At 41.4% G+C, this 15760-nt stretch overlaps 1 protein-coding gene across 3 annotated transcripts in view; it reads right to left on the bottom strand.

The window, feature by feature from the left end:
• dpf1 (double PHD fingers 1) overlaps positions 1–13890 on the bottom strand; it is a 63882-nt gene extending 49992 nt beyond the window's left edge. Inside the window, exon 1 of one of the 3 annotated variants that reach the window (XM_005804567.3) lies at positions 13778–13890. In XM_005804567.3, the coding sequence (XP_005804624.2) occupies positions 13778–13890 (113 nt within the window). Of the gene's footprint in view, positions 1–1446; positions 1485–13454; positions 13510–13777 lie in introns of those variants that run through there. The other 2 variants (XM_023351645.1, XM_023351644.1) reach the window with 2 other exon arrangements.
• Positions 13891–15760: the final 1870 nt, after the last annotated feature.

Below are 15760 nucleotides of genomic sequence, written 5' to 3'. Positions count from 1 at the left end.
TCTGGGTTCCTTGTGAACTTGCCACTGTGAACTTGCCACTTGTCAGTTCAGTTCAGTACTGAATCCACTACAACACAAGGCCCAGTGGCAGCAACGTAGTGAATGGCAGCAAGTGAATGATAGGGAATGGTAGACTTGAGGTCTAGATGAAAGCATATCTGTGTTAGAATGGCTCAATCAAAGTCAAGACCTAAATCTAGTTGGAAATTTATGACAAGACAAAAAAAAAATCTATGGCAAGATAAAAAACACTGATAGACGTTCTCCATCAAATGTTACTGAGTTTGGGTTATTTTGAAAGCAAAACTTGGAGGGGGGGGCTAAAAACAAAAGCATGCCACACTTTTCAGATTTCTCTTGTTATTTTATTTCCATAAAATATGTAGAGGTCTCCAATGGAATTTGACAAAACATTTAGCAGTAGATATATATTTTGCCCAGCACTGCATAAAGAGTAAGAAATACATTCCCAAAGTATGGAAACATTTATTTGACATTAACCAAGCCAGAAAATGCCAGTTGATTAAAATGAGAAGGCAACTGGGGAAGTGAACATAGAAACTCCCACAGCTGCAGCCTGCTGGCTTGTGGCCACTGTGGTCCTACATGCAGAGCACTTGCTGAAAACACAGACCACAGAGAGCGCCACTGAGAACCCAAACTGCCTATCATCAAACCACACAGCTGATGGAGGAAAGCCAAGACCGGATTTTAGACCCAGGCACACACAGAAACGGCTAGCTGATCCCTCCATCTGCATGAAAACTCCTTCTTTACAACACCAAATCACTAAGACGGTTAACGAGAAAACTAAAAAGTAATCTTAAAAGAACATATTGTTAGTTTTTCCCCTGATGGTGGAAGCTTGGATTAACAATAACAGATACAACTTAACTACTCTCAGACAGAGAGAGGTTTAGGTGCAGCGGCTTTAGTAATGAAGTGGCAAAGAGCCAAATTTCCAACAAACTGGAGCTGACTACCAAAAATGTCCAGGCAGACATGACATACATGACAATTATGTGGCTCTGTACTTTACAAGGACACAAAAACACGAAGGACACCTGCACATGCATGCATGATTGCGCAGAGTGACGTCCAAAAAGTAAAGCATGCCACCAAATACTTGCAGGAGGCATGCAGATACAGTACAGATATGAACCTCTGAGCACATCCACACATGCCAACTCAAGATTAGATGTGGAAAAGGAATGAGAGCCTGGAGCATGCAGACTGCGTGTGTGTGTGAGGATGAATCCTGAGCCCACACTGAGCTGTCTGCCTCAGCCTCCACAGAGCAAACAGCGGGGAGGGAGAGGCCTACGCTACAGCACTGAGGAAACTGGTATGACTGGGAACACACACTCACACATAAATAAACGTGCCTCGTGCAGCTGACAGTCACCAGCAGACACAGAGCCATCCTAGAAAGCACAGCCAACCCACCAGGCCCACCGAGCGTAAGCCATTGTCTGAATCTCTAGGTGATCCCTCAAGTCCCATCCAGGAGAAGCAGCCCACTTCAGCTCACACTAAGTTACATCCACACACACACACACCCACGCGCACACACACACACTCACTCAAGGAGCAACAGTTTCTCACTGCACTGTGCTGAAATTAACTATACCAATTAGCTGCCTCTTTGACCAATAGGGATACAAAGGGCTCCCCCTAGAGGTAAAACCGCATCATTGGAAGAGCCAAAAGAGAAATATGAGGGAATTGGGAAAATTAGTGCCCAATTACGAGAAACGTCAGAGCCAACAAAGGATTTCACTTTAGTGGTGGGAAATAAGGTGATTAAACTGGAAGTGAATGAAGTGCTGCACATGTAAAATAGGCTTTATGAGAGCTGAGGGCAGATTGCGTTTTATACTGATTTGTTGCTCCGACTGTTCTTTTTCTCAAAAATGTGTGTGTTTGGGTTTTGTTGCAGTCAGACCAGTAAAAACACTTAAGTCTCTACACCTGGCCCACACACCTGTTTCGTCCGCTATTGTCCATCTGTGCAGCCATTCATGCAGACACACACACAGACACATGCATTTCGGCCCCTGCAGAGCTTTATGTGAGCATGCACAGAGGAGGGTTGATATCAGGCATCCCACCACCGCTCTGGTGCTCCCCTCCCCCATCCCCGGCCTTTCCACGGCTGAACTTAACAGATTAAACTATGCAATATCACCCATACCAAGTCACCCCCTACCCCACCCCAATTCAATTTCTTCTCCACTCTCCTCCTCTCAGTCAAATGATTTCTCTTTTTTCCCCTCTCTCTTTCTCTCTTCTCGTCCACTTTCAGAAAGAGTGTGTGTGTGCGCGTGGGTGTGTGCGCGTGCGTGTGTGTGTGTGCATGCAAACACATCCTCCTGCTCCTCTGATGTTGGGCTCAAACTGGCACACGGAGGGAAACGGTGGCTTAAAATGTTCAAACGTGCACTAATAAAGCTCCTGTGTGAGCGTGTGTCTGTCAGAAGGAGACAAAGAGGCCACACACTCAGTTTGACAGTGACAGACAGACAGATGGACGGACAGGAGCGGGTGTCTGTGCAGGAACGAAACGTCTGCCACAATACCAGCTGGAAAACGTCAGTTTCCTCGAATCGCTGTCACGGCACCGGGTCGGCCTGTTTGCATGTGTAAATGTGTGTGTGCATATTTAAACTCAAGAGCACTGACAGAGAGTAGCAGGCCAGACATATGTGCAGAGTTGTGCCACAGATCATGTCATTTCTGTCAGGGCTTTGTGTTACCTACAGAATAGGATTTTAATGAGAGGTGTAGGGTTTCCTACATGGACCTCCTTCTTTGTCCACTGGGTGTGGTTTCTCTGGGAGTCCCTAAATCACAGGGTCTGTTTGTGCATAAATCCACATGCAGGCTACTGTTAGTGCGCACCTCTTTATGCGTCCTGTGTGCAATGCTCCCCTGGTCTGAGCATGTGGGTGTGTTTGCTGTAGCCCATGGCTGGCTGCAGAGTGTACCGAGGGTAGTACATCAGGGTAAGGCAATCTGCCTCTGAACAGCTCCTTCAGGTGAGATTTATCACCACTGCACTTGGCCTCTTATTATAGCGATGGATTCCCAACCTCTGATTCTGTGCGTGCACTTCTCTGTGCTGGCAATGTGTGTGCGTGCGGGCGTGCGCGGGGTACCCTACCAAAATCCACCCCCACCTCTTCACCTGAGTCTGCATCCTTATTAAAGCGCTGCAGAGAAAATCAGCCTTTTTTTTTATTCCACCCTCATAAACTTCTCATATGGACCCAAAAGAAGCACAGAGGAAATAGAGATGCTCTGATCCAGTTTTATAGAGCGACTAGACTCACATATTTACAATTAAATATAGAATTTCTAAATCTAAACACTTTTTCTCATTCAGCATAGTTTTTAGTATGCCAGTACGCCAGTTGGTATAAGTACTGAGTATAAAAATATTACAGATTTTCAGCATTTACACGTTTAAAACTAGCAACAAGGTAATTGCTTTAATTTAGAACCGATACATTTTAGTTACTAATGAAATAATATGAAATAATATGTGGAAACATAAGGGGCTGCACAGTGGCGCAGTTGGTTGCACTGTTGCCTTGCAGCAAGAAGGTCCTGGGTTAGATTCCTGGGCCGGGGTCTTTCTGCATGGAGTTTGCATGTTCTCCCTAGCTGTGAGTGTGTGTCCTGTCTGTCTCTGTGTTGCCCTGCGACAGACTGGTGACCTGTCCAGGGTGTACCCTGCCTCTCACCCGGAACGTTCGCTGGAGATAGGCACCAGCACCTCCCGACCCCACTAGGGACAAGGGTGTAAGAAAATGGATGGATGTGGAAACATTTTACATCTTGATCTGATTCATTTTCACACTAAACTTTTAAAAAGTGAACCAAACAACAGAGAGACTGCTATGCAGAGGCGCTGAAGTCAAGTGTAAGTACATGTCGATGTTTCTCTGCACGAGAACGCATTTCCACCCGTTTTTGCAAACTGCCCTAGGGTTCACTTGCAAGCAAATCAAGACCCACTTCAAAGTTCAGAGGACCTTTCACATTTCCCCCAAACACAGCAAACTGTCCAAAGAAATACATTTCAATCTATTTTTAATTCTCCAAACATTTCAGTGTTAAAAGGCCAAAATACACCAGCAAAAACATTTAATATAACCCTACCAAAATTTGAAGGACAAGTGTTTTATTGAGAAGGATATTATCAATTTAGCTGTTCTTATTTGCTAAAAACTGTTAATTTAAACCAGCTAATTGGCAGTGCACAGCAACACTTTTGTGGAGAGGAGGCTTAGTCTATGCTCCATACAGATTGAGAAACCTCTGCATACTCCAGCTTTTTCTCTGGCATCTCATTAAAAAGTATTTAAGCTTTCAAACATTTCAGGCAATTTTGAAACTGTAACTTTTAAAATTTTTGGTATATCTTGATATGAGTAATTCACCCCTGCCTTAAGCTAGCATGAATAAAGCTCACAGGCACCGTCAGTTAAATCGTTGCAATTTTGCCTTTGACTTCAGTTGCACTTATATTTACAAGAGTGATGATTGCATAAAAAGCTTCAGAGGTACACTTCCTTTTCCATACTTCAATTATTATAAGCTGCGGAGCTGCTCAACCTGATCTACAGACTGCTGAAGGGGATGGAGGTAGGAGCAATATGGACCTCAGAATGTTATGGTAGTTCTTTAAAAATGTCACTGTAAACTCTTTTTGGAGAAACATGCTGATATTACAGTCTGTTAAAGGTGTTAAATCCAGCAAATTAATTAATGATACACCAGGTGTGCATGTGAGATGCTAACAGAAATAAGATTTTAAACATTTCCTGCATTTTGGCCCAGTCTTACAGCAGACCGCCAACATTTCCAGGTTCTACTTATTCCATGTGAGATCGAGTCTGAAACCTCAAACAGATCAGACAAACCAGCCTCCTGTAATCCAGTTAACCTTCCTGTTTGTGCTGAAGCACCTTGCTGCTCCTCCATGTCGCTGCATGTCGACATGAAGGAGCAGCAAACTGACCAGATTAGATAATCCTTGATGTTGGATTCACAAAAACAAGACTGCTAAAAAAAAATCTGTATCTTTGTTTTTCACCAAAGCAGGGAGCAGCTAGATTTACTCAGTTACATTAACTCAAGTAATTTATTAGAAAATTTTTATTTTTAGGACTGGTTTTACTTCACTATACTTTGACTTTTACTTAAGTCAAATAACATGTCTTAACCAAAAAAGATTGCTTGTACCCAAGCTTTGTTGTTTTTAATGATATTCTCTCTCTGTTGTACCATTTGGAGGTCAAGTAAATGTACAGGAAATAGTATATTCTCTGTCACTGCAAGTACTTTAACCTGTTCTATCACTACTTTTACTTAAGTAAAAATATGGAAAAGTATTGCTACCAATCTCATGTAAAAAGATTTCAAGAATGATAAACTTTGTTTTAAGAAATTTAGGACTACGGTAGATTATTCCAGTACAGGTTTAGCTCAACCATATAATGATATTTTTTATTCTTGTCTCAGGTGATTCTAAAGTGCTCCCTCTTTTGAGGTGTAACAAACAAAATGAAGATTTGATCAGGTCAGTTTAGATTTTAAAAATGCTTAGGATCATCCAGGTCAGCTTTGGTCAGTAGAGACAATCAAATACAGTTCAGACTTTTTAAAAATTGTGAGATTGCCCCAAAAGCTTATACTCAATGGGAAGCTCAGAAGCAGATGCTAACTTTAGTATTAATAGCAATTAGAAATCATTCAAATTGTGTCACTGCAGCAACGTTTCTTTTTACTTCTGAATAGGCACATTTCTGTGCTTCTTAAATTACTCCAACTATCTTTGGATCAAACATCCTGGAGATTTGGAAGAGTATTTCCAGGGGAGGAAACAAAGACAACAGAGCAAAGTAGTTGATAACTCATATTTTAGTTTACCAAAAGTAAATAAAGTTGCTTTGTGGAGTTATTAGAAGTCTAAATGTGGACGGATTTTAGCCTAGTGCCCAAAAAAGCATTAAATAGAAGGAACAGTAGCCAGCTTTAAACTCATGACCCTTCAACTAGCTGCCTGTGTTTTTGTAACAAAGCTATGTGTCAGGATAGCTACTCGAGCACAAATGATATATAAATCCAGGGCATGAGTGTATTGTTAGCAATTATTTTTTTGAAACTCTGTTCCTCTTTCCTGCCGTGGCTACATTCTGTCAGAGCTGCATGCTCGCTGTTACAAACAACTTTTTCACGGTGGTGTGTGGTGTATTCTGCTTGGAAATCACAATTCTTCATACACAACCCCAACAGATGTGAACATGGACTCTGATGATGATATTATGGAAGCATTTCATAGTGCAGCTGGATTGTCTCACTAAATGGCATGTTTTATGCTTTCTGACATTTTTGCATTTTCCTCTGTCTTTTTGAGGACCTTATGAATTTTTAATTTAAATTCTAAGTTTAGACCACTTTTAGACCAGAGGCTTTGGCTTGGTCTAAACCTGGCATAAGTTAATAGGTTTTAATTAACTACGACTATGAATAAATCTATTATTGACTCATGTCTTATGTATAGATTAGATACTGAAATTGGGTCTAATGCTCACTTGGAAAATCTTTCATTTTAATTCATCTTTTGGTATAAGCTTAAACAGGAATAATAATCCAAAATAAATAAGATAAAATATGACCTACAGCAGCACAGCGCCGTGGAGCAACAGCCACGGTGATCCAGAAATAACGTCAGTATCAGGTCTGGTAATGGCATTTAACTAGATTGGACCCAATTCTCTCGGAATGAATCAAGAAACTGTTTGGTGCAGACTGAGAACAAAATAGATTTGGTTTGAGCTATCCCCATCTTTTCCCACCACACAGTCCTCTTCAAATTTACACTAACATTCATGCTGAATTTTCCTAAATTTGCTGGCTGGAAAGCACGCAAGGTCCCCAAGCAGTGGAGCTGACTGACAGTCAGTTAGGTAGCACTGGAGAAATAGGTCATAGCGCTATAAATACTTATCTATGCTTCGCTCTTTATCCCTCTCTCAGCTTCTTTCGCTCTTACCTTCCTAAAAATAAAAAGGGAACTACAACATATAGAAAGTCTAAGTAATGGAGATGATGAAAGAAAAAACTCGGAAAAAGTAACCCTCTTAAAAACATCAGACCTCAGGCTCACTCCCATAAGATTACAGAAAAAGAAAACTCGGAGAGGAGAAATGAGTGCAACAGTGTGTGTGTATGCGTGTGTACCGGAGGCAGAGTAGAAATGAGTGAGTGAGGGAATGAGAGGGTGAGACTGGGAAGGGGAAAGAAAGCTCTAGAACTGGCTGGCTGCGGCCTGAGCCATCACACAGGGCTGTTTGCACACAGAGCCGGTTATTACATGGAACTCATTTAGCTGGGCTCAGTCAGGCAGGGCACAAGTAATATTATATAGGCCCTGCTGCAACTGCCTCCAATACAGCAGCATGCGCTTATCTGCATCTGCCCCTTCTAACCAGCACAAAGAAGTAATATCGCTGAGAGACACCACATCCCCACATTCTGAGTTCTGGCTGAAGCCGTAGAAATGAATTTAATTGCGCTTTGTTCCATTTTTAAAGATTTTAGTCATTTTCTAATCCCAATATAGTGAGACGGGATATTTATATCCCATCTCAGAATGTGAAACATTACATAATTTGGTAACAGTAGACTATAAACCTTTCCTGTCAATAGATTTGTGTCTAGATCCCCCTTAAAAGCTCTTAAGTATAAGCTATCTAAAAGGAATTACAGGGATCTAAAAAAAATGGATATAAACTGTCCTCAGTTATAGTTTCTGCTGAATATCAACACAGACATTAATCCAGAATGGGAGGAGTGATTTGGAAGTGGTGGGGGTTTAATGATTTGAGCCAAAGAAGAAGGTAAAGAGGGGGGGGACTATGGAAAGGAAGTGGCTGAACAAAAGGAAAACAAGTGATGAGGAAGAAGGGAGGAAAAGATGCAGATAGGGCAGCGACATTGATGTGAGGAAGAGAGGAAATCGGATGGAGAGAGAAGCAGAGGGAAATAGATAGAAAGAGAGATTAAACGTTTCTCTAATCCAGCAGAGCGACAGACTGGTAGGGAAATGCACAGTGGATCCACTCGTCAGCCACTGACAGAGCCGGCCCAAGATTGTTTAGGACCCTAAGCTGACATTGATTTGGGAGGCCCTCCTCCAGTTAAACCCATCTTCCACCGCCACTGAAATCATGCAAACAGAGTAAATTAATCACCAGGTTATACTAGTCCACATACTGTTTAATGCTTTCATGTTTGTCTAAAAAGCAACAAAATAACTCCTTGTTGAGTTTTTGTAAACAGTAGATATATTTTATGAAGCTCGAGTTGTGTTTTAAAGGAAGTGTAGAAAGAACCTGTTGAACAAGCGGTAACAATTAAAGCTTTTGTTTAATCTGACAAAACACTCAAAAACAGATGCTAACTTTAGCATCATCAGTGGCTAACGGTTAGCGAGTCATGGCATTTCCACACTGATTATAAAATGTTTTGTTCCCATGTCATCCCTTCATTTTATACTTGTAAATAAACTATTTAATACCCATCTAATTAAACTACTGTATACGCTGATTTTTTCTTGAAGTCCAGTATTTTTATGAAACATGTTGGTAAAAAATCAGATATCAATTATTCCACCTACTTCCACCTACTTCCACCTATGTGCTATTTTATTTTTAAAACTTCCCGAAGGTTTGGTTTAGTTTATTTGGGCAAGGTGATTCTTTTGAATTGTGACAGATTCAGATTACTTCTCAAATAAAAGTGAATAATTTGTGCCGGAACCATGTTTCACCACAATAAATTGTAGTAAAACATAGAAAATGACTAGAAATCACAAACTGTCCAATGCTAACTTTAGCAGGTACAAAACTTTCTGAACCAGATGGCTCCATTTTGTATCTGAGGATGTACTGTACGACATGACCAAAACTGCAAAGGTCCAAATAAAGAATGGAAGAAAGAGCCACTCCCCCTCTCTACAGTTTCACAGATCAGTAGTACAATCATATTGACCATATAAGAGATTATGTTCTGTTTGAGCCTTACATCAATCATTTTACATGGTTTGTTAAAGAAATATGCCATTAAACAAACTATGGAGACACAATTATTGACTTACTCATTTGGTCTGACGGTCTTGTCTAATATGCAGCTTTTCAATAAAGACTTGATAGAGTGGGCAATAATTTTAAATTGCTTTACAATTGATATTTAGGAACTTTACATCCCTGTCAGACTATCATCTATCTGCCTTTCATTTCAGCGGTGTTGGAAGTCATGATGCAAAATAACGCCTGACTACACACTGAATCTGTGGCATGCACAGCTTGAAAACTAGCCAGCCAGGCTGCCATAAATTTGTTTTGGCAAGTTGAACATTTCAAGAGAGCTGCAGCTCCCACACGCGTTGTTTATGTCTACCACTGCTACAGAAGAGACGTATTTTCAAATCAAATGTTGCAGTAAGACCTGTCCAGGGTGTACCCCGCCTCTCGCCCGAAATGTCTCGCTGGAGAAAAGCACCAGCACCCCTCCCGACCCCACTAGGGACAAGAATGTAAAAAGATGGATGGATGGATGGATGGATGGATGGATGGATGGATGGATGGATGGATGGATGGATGGATGGATGAATGGATGGATGGATGGATGGATGGATGGATGGATGTTGCAGTAAGGACACAATAAAAGCAATGCTCAATCTCACACAACAGTAACGCATCTACACTTATGAAGAAGCTCCCAGCTTAGCATGTCAGATGCTTGAAACTGAAAGAGAAACTAAAGCTGGACTTACGCTGTGACTAATACTTTATTTATCTCACCCGATAAGGAACACTCATTCAAATGTCTCTATAGTTGAGCCTTGAATGTGAAATAAATCAGTTAAAAAATTAAATGAGATGTTGACATCATGGCAGACGTAACAAAGCTCATCTTGATGGAGCAGAATATGGTGGATTCCCAATATGCATGCACTATTTGGAAGGGGAAGACATCAATTTTAATATTGTTTGTGGTGAAATTGCACTACTTTAAGTAGCTCATGTATTAAAGCAGCTTAGATATGGTGAGGCTGTGGCTCTGACTAGAAACTATGTTGTTCTGAACACTGAAAGATCTGTTTATTTGGCATCAATAAGACATTTTATCAGTGAATTTATTCCTGAGCCTGAACAATCTTTAAAGAAATTTAGGGACAGAACAGGCATTGTTTTTGCCCCAGGCTCACAGCCAGCCACCCTATTAAAGCTGACTTTGAACCCAATCTCGCTGGTTGTTTGGCCCATTTTTAGCAGGATAGGCCTCTAATTTGTGAGCCTCTTGTAGCAAGTTTGTTTGAGGACGTGCTAATTAAAAGGGCTTGTTTAAAAGCCCATTTCAGTGTTGTAACTGGAACGTACTTAAAGCCATACTGGGTAACGATGGCATTTATATAGCCAAGGAGATGTTAAAAGGAGCTTCGATTGCTGTGGCTGAGTTGTCTATTACATACATTCAGCTTTGCAGTTTCACAGAGCCCACACTGATTCAGTGATCTAACATCTCTGCAGAGCTGATACTGGCTGACAGCTTGTGCTGCCTTGTTTTGTGCCTCGTTTTTACCTCCTTTGTCTAACTTAAAGCACTTAAAAATCAATATAGGACCACCATTTGAAAGTGCGCTTTTGTTCATTAGTCACTGGCCCTCAGTCTGGCATTTACTCTGCATTCCCTGTGCACCTTTTTTTTAACCAACCCTATTCTCCTTCTTTTCTGCTCAACCTCTGCTCCCCCTCTGACTTCATGCAAATCAGTCAATTTAATCCCCTGACATGGTCTCACCGAGGGCCTCTGGGAGCAATCTGGCCACACTTCTGCTTTGCTTGGATGAGCATACCATGGACCAAAGACGACATAGGGGAGGATGGCAGAGGAGGAGACGAAATGTTTCATGTGTTCATTTATGTCCAAAACCTGGTAAAAGATTATCATAAACAGTTTTATTTATGACTGTTTACATTAGTTCTGGCATAAATAATGCCCAGGGTGAGCTCCTTTTTCTGCCACCCCGCAAACAACCAAACAAATGCCCCAAAAAATAGACACTGAACAAAAGGGCTACAAAAGTTGGGTCATAGGTTCGACAATGTTAAGAGAAACCTACGAATCCAATTTTTACATGTAGATCAGAGCACCTATAATCACTGTAGAATAATTCAATGCATGTCAGACTAGCCAATATATTGTGCTCTTTACACTTGCTTATACATGATGATGGCATAATCAACATATATATGTGTAATGGCTTCAAAAATTCCATTCATTCATTGTAAAATAACTAATTTCTGCAGCAGATCAAATGCAGTTCGGAATCTTAAAAATCAATCTTGAATCAGAAACCAACTTTTGCATCAGCTTTAGTCTCTTTTGTACCCCATTTTTAGGGACAATACAGTGGGAATACAGTGGATAGCTTTTGTTTGTTTAACCCCGTGGTGCCCCCCAGTGCCATCCTGAACATAAAGTTATATTGCCAATATTACAAAACAAACTACTGTAAGGCATTTCTTTGGTGTTTCACCAAAGAAACCATCTTGTTTTCTGAACAGTGAGATTGTTGTGTTTGATCAGCCTTGACTACCAGCTGGTCATAAACTCTAAACCAGGAGTGCCCAAAGTCGGTCCTCGAGGGCCGGCATCCTGCACGTTTGAGTTCTCTCCCTGGTAGTACCTACAACCTTTTCACCATGTCAGTGTTCTTCTTAGGCCTTCTATTTGACCCAGGTGCGTTAAACCAGGGAGAGAACTAAAACATGCAGGATGCCGACCCTCGAGGACCGACTTTGGGCACCCCTGCTCTAAACTATGATTTTTTTCCAAACATGTCATACTTAGGCTGTTGACCGAAGAATACTCAAAGAATACTCTAAGTTGTATTTTGCCACTCAAAGTAAGCTACAGCTGTCAAAAGCACTTTGAAAGGAAGCTCTACTTGTTTAAAACACGTCTAGACAAAGTTCATTCGTGCTGCAAAAGAGCAAGAGAGAGCAACACTGTGCAGGGAGGAAGAACAGAGGAAGGAAAGGTTCCTGTTTTAGTCCATTGAGTTTTAAAATTGTCTAGTATGTTGAATTTTAAAATGCTCTTTGTGGATTTTTTTTTAATGATAAATAATGAGCTACATTCTCCACTGAAAACAAACAGACTGCAGCTTTGGGAATGCTAAGCTAATTGCTAACACACGATTCAGAGGAAACTTTAAAATGTGAATTGTGTAACCATTGTGTCTTTGTTTTTTAAAATATTTCTAAAACCCTGCTTTAGAGTGAATTTTACACATCCAGTTTGATGTCTTTGATCTTGATATGAATAATTTATCACTGCTCAAGGCAGGAAGGCTACAAAAATATTTAAAATGCTGTTCATACATTCGTCTTCTTATATTAAAGCTTTTAAAGAAAATTCGAAATCTGCCAGGATCTATATGGGTAGAGATTCTGGAGTTAAAGTTATTCTACTAAAAAGGGAATCTTTTATTTCTGGGGACTAGCTGGTGTTTAATTACAATAGCAATCAACCAAAAACACTAAAATACCCTGACAGCCAATCAGAGCAGTCCTCCAATCAGCACCATAGCACCCCGGTTTCCTGCCTCCTGTGAAGTGATATTCAAAGCAGCCACATGTAGGCTGGCCGCGCGCTGGATCGCACGAAATTTCTCGTGTCTGCACATCAGAGTGAAAAGCACAACGACGATCCATATGTGTAATCTGGTCTCAGGTAGTTACAGATCCGGAACATGCATCCGATGTCTGTCCCTGCTGCCACACACAGCTCTCCTTCCTGAGACTTTTCTTTGTTTCAAACTGCTTAAAGCCGGAGCGGTTTGGAGCGCTCCAGCACATCACGGTTGGCTCGTATCGGAGCCATTGTGGAAGATTTTGGCTGGATTAGTGTAAACACCCACTGACAGGTGCACATCCGCTAACCTTTTTGGCCGGGAGCCCATAAGGCGGGCAACCTCTGCATTGCTCTGAAATAAACCTCATCCTCATCATAATAAAAAAAGAAGAAGTAGAACCACTAAAAACCAATGCGCAAAGCGGATCTCCATATAGAAGCAAACGTGATGCTGTATGCATACAAGGTTAGTGTAAATGCGGCTTAAACGCGCGTAGGATGAGCGCAGCTCTCTGACCGGCGTATTTATCCCGCCTGTCCATCTCCGAGGGGTCCGGAAGGTAAAGCTGCATCCTAAAATCAGCGGCTGTGTTTACCTCCTCCTGGTCTAGAAACAGTGCTCAGTTCAAGCTGCTCTAAAGCCATCCAGAACTGCGGCCAGATCGCCTCCACAGCCTGACTTTGACCGTGATCTTGGCTGGTTACACTGGCAAGGGACATGCCGGGTCACCCAAACCTACCTCCAGCATTCCTCCATATCCCTGCACACACACGCTGCTGTTGGATCAGGAGAATGATTTTATGAACTGCACCGGAGCGCACATGCAAAACACTTCCATCCCCAAACCGAGATCCTTAAAATGCAACTTTTCTGCTCACTCGCATCCCCTGACATTATCCCAGTGTCTGCTGTGTGCATTGTATGTATGTAGACATGCTGATGATCATGCTGAGAATTATCTGTGATTTATTATTTTTTTCCAAAAGCGCCGAGGTTGCGCTGACAGCATGCACAAACACACACGAAAAAGGCGCAAAAGCCCACAATATGCCCAGTACTTACGATTTGAGGGGGTTCTGCACCGCTGTGGCCATTTTGGTATAGTATGATAGAATGCAACACCGCAGAGCCCGGTATTGTACATGTAATGTAGCAGCTATTTCAATTTCATTCATTCTCTGGGGCTGCGGCTGGACCGAGCCAGCCAATGGGAGACGGGAGCGCTCAGTGACAGCTTCGGGGAAGTGTAGTTTTTTGCGCATGTCTGCTTGTCACACAGCGAAGCGGTGGGCACTACAAGTACCAGAGGGGATAGCGGTGCCAGTGGACCACAGGCCCGCCTCGGACCTGTAAGGGCAAAGCCATCCCCCATCCCAATTTACAGAGGGGTGGAGGGCGGGGGGGGGGGGTCGTTTATAGAGTTATGTTGCATGGATGACTGTGAATCTATTACTGTCTAATCTGGTGATAAATTAGATTACGAGAATACCTTTAGCTTCCAATGTAAGTTTTAATTAAAGAGGTGGTAGGAGTGTATATGCAAATGAAGGAAATTATCTATCTGAAAGGTTCAGCCTGGAAACTCCTATAACACATATTAAAGTGTTAAATAATACTGTGCAGCGTTTACAGATAATTAAGACATTTATTGGCACCCATTATAAAAAAAAGGGGGGACATGCCATAAAATAAAATCTTCTTTTATTTCAGTAGCATAAGAAAATTATAAAAGTCCAGTGTTTAATTTGAGTCCATTTCCTGCCAGGAGTAAGATAATTCTCTCTAATTTTATGTTTATAAAATCACCTGTGGCAGTGCTGGTTCTTACATGAATAGCAAGGTGGGCGAGTCCCTCTGTCTGTCACAACCTAACATCCCGCTTAGACTACATATGCATAAAAGCTTTAGAAAATAAGTCCTGGACACAGCACATAGATGTTAGATTTCTAATCTGGTGCTTATACGCCACCCTGTGCAATGCTGCCCTGGGAAACTGCCCTTATAGCCCATATTAAAACCCACCACAATTGTTGGTACCCCTGCTGCTTATAATGTCCTTTTGACAACAAAACAGAAATCTTCTTCGAGAACATGTGATCTTTGAACTTTCCACTATGCACAGCCACTTTACACATTCCAGCATCCCCAGTCCTTTCTTACACTTTTTACTCTCCAGCTCATTCTTCATAGCGAATTGGATATTTGTGGGAGATGGTTGATGTTAGTCTGATGAACCCATTTCTTTGTTGATCTGGTGATATATTTTTGATCATAATCCATCTGAAATTTCCAGTGATCCACAATCAAATTACCAGTGGGGTCCACATTTCTGTGTATGTAATTGGTTTATGTACTCTTATAAGTTCCCCATGGCATTTGGAAGCAAAACTGCCCCACAGCATAATAGGACCTCCATCGTACCTAACATTGTGCAAAATGTCATTTTCCACATATTCACTTTTTGTTTTGAACCAAATTTACCTGGAGAGTTTGTTGCCCAGACATTAATCTTCAGTGTCATGTGAGTTTATGTAGGTATGAACAAACTTTAAATGTTTATATTTGGGATGGTAGGACAGAAAAGCAATTTTTCTGGTATGATTCCCAAAAAAAACAGTTGGCCAGATGATGTCTAGTAGCTGTTATGGAGACTAGGTGATCCCAAAATATTACATTTTGCTCTTATCCTCTAACAGTGAACATTGGAGATTTTTAAGATCCCATACAATCCATACCAACTGCTAATTTTGTAAAAAAAAAAAAAAAACAAACATTATGTGTGCTGTAAAAGATACATTTGAAAAGATTTTATACATCTATACCAGGAGTGCCAATAAATGTGGTTGACCGGTGTGTATTAAGTGATGACACATGAATTGACCATGCTGTATCTCATTATCTATGAAGCCTGGCAGGGAACATCCTAAATTATTAACTAATCAGAGGTGATGGCTTGGGTCTAGATCTGTAATTGATTTTTTCAGACATGTGTCTGCACTGAATGAGCCCCAAGCAAAACTCTCTTCAACCTCTTCACCACTTCAG

The sequence above is a fragment of the Xiphophorus maculatus genome, chromosome 18, assembly GCF_002775205.1.
Source record: "Xiphophorus maculatus strain JP 163 A chromosome 18, X_maculatus-5.0-male, whole genome shotgun sequence".
Classification (NCBI taxonomy): domain Eukaryota; kingdom Metazoa; phylum Chordata; class Actinopteri; order Cyprinodontiformes; family Poeciliidae; genus Xiphophorus; species Xiphophorus maculatus.
Note: the sequence above shows the minus strand (reverse complement) of the source record. Positions and strands in the feature narration are given on the sequence as shown.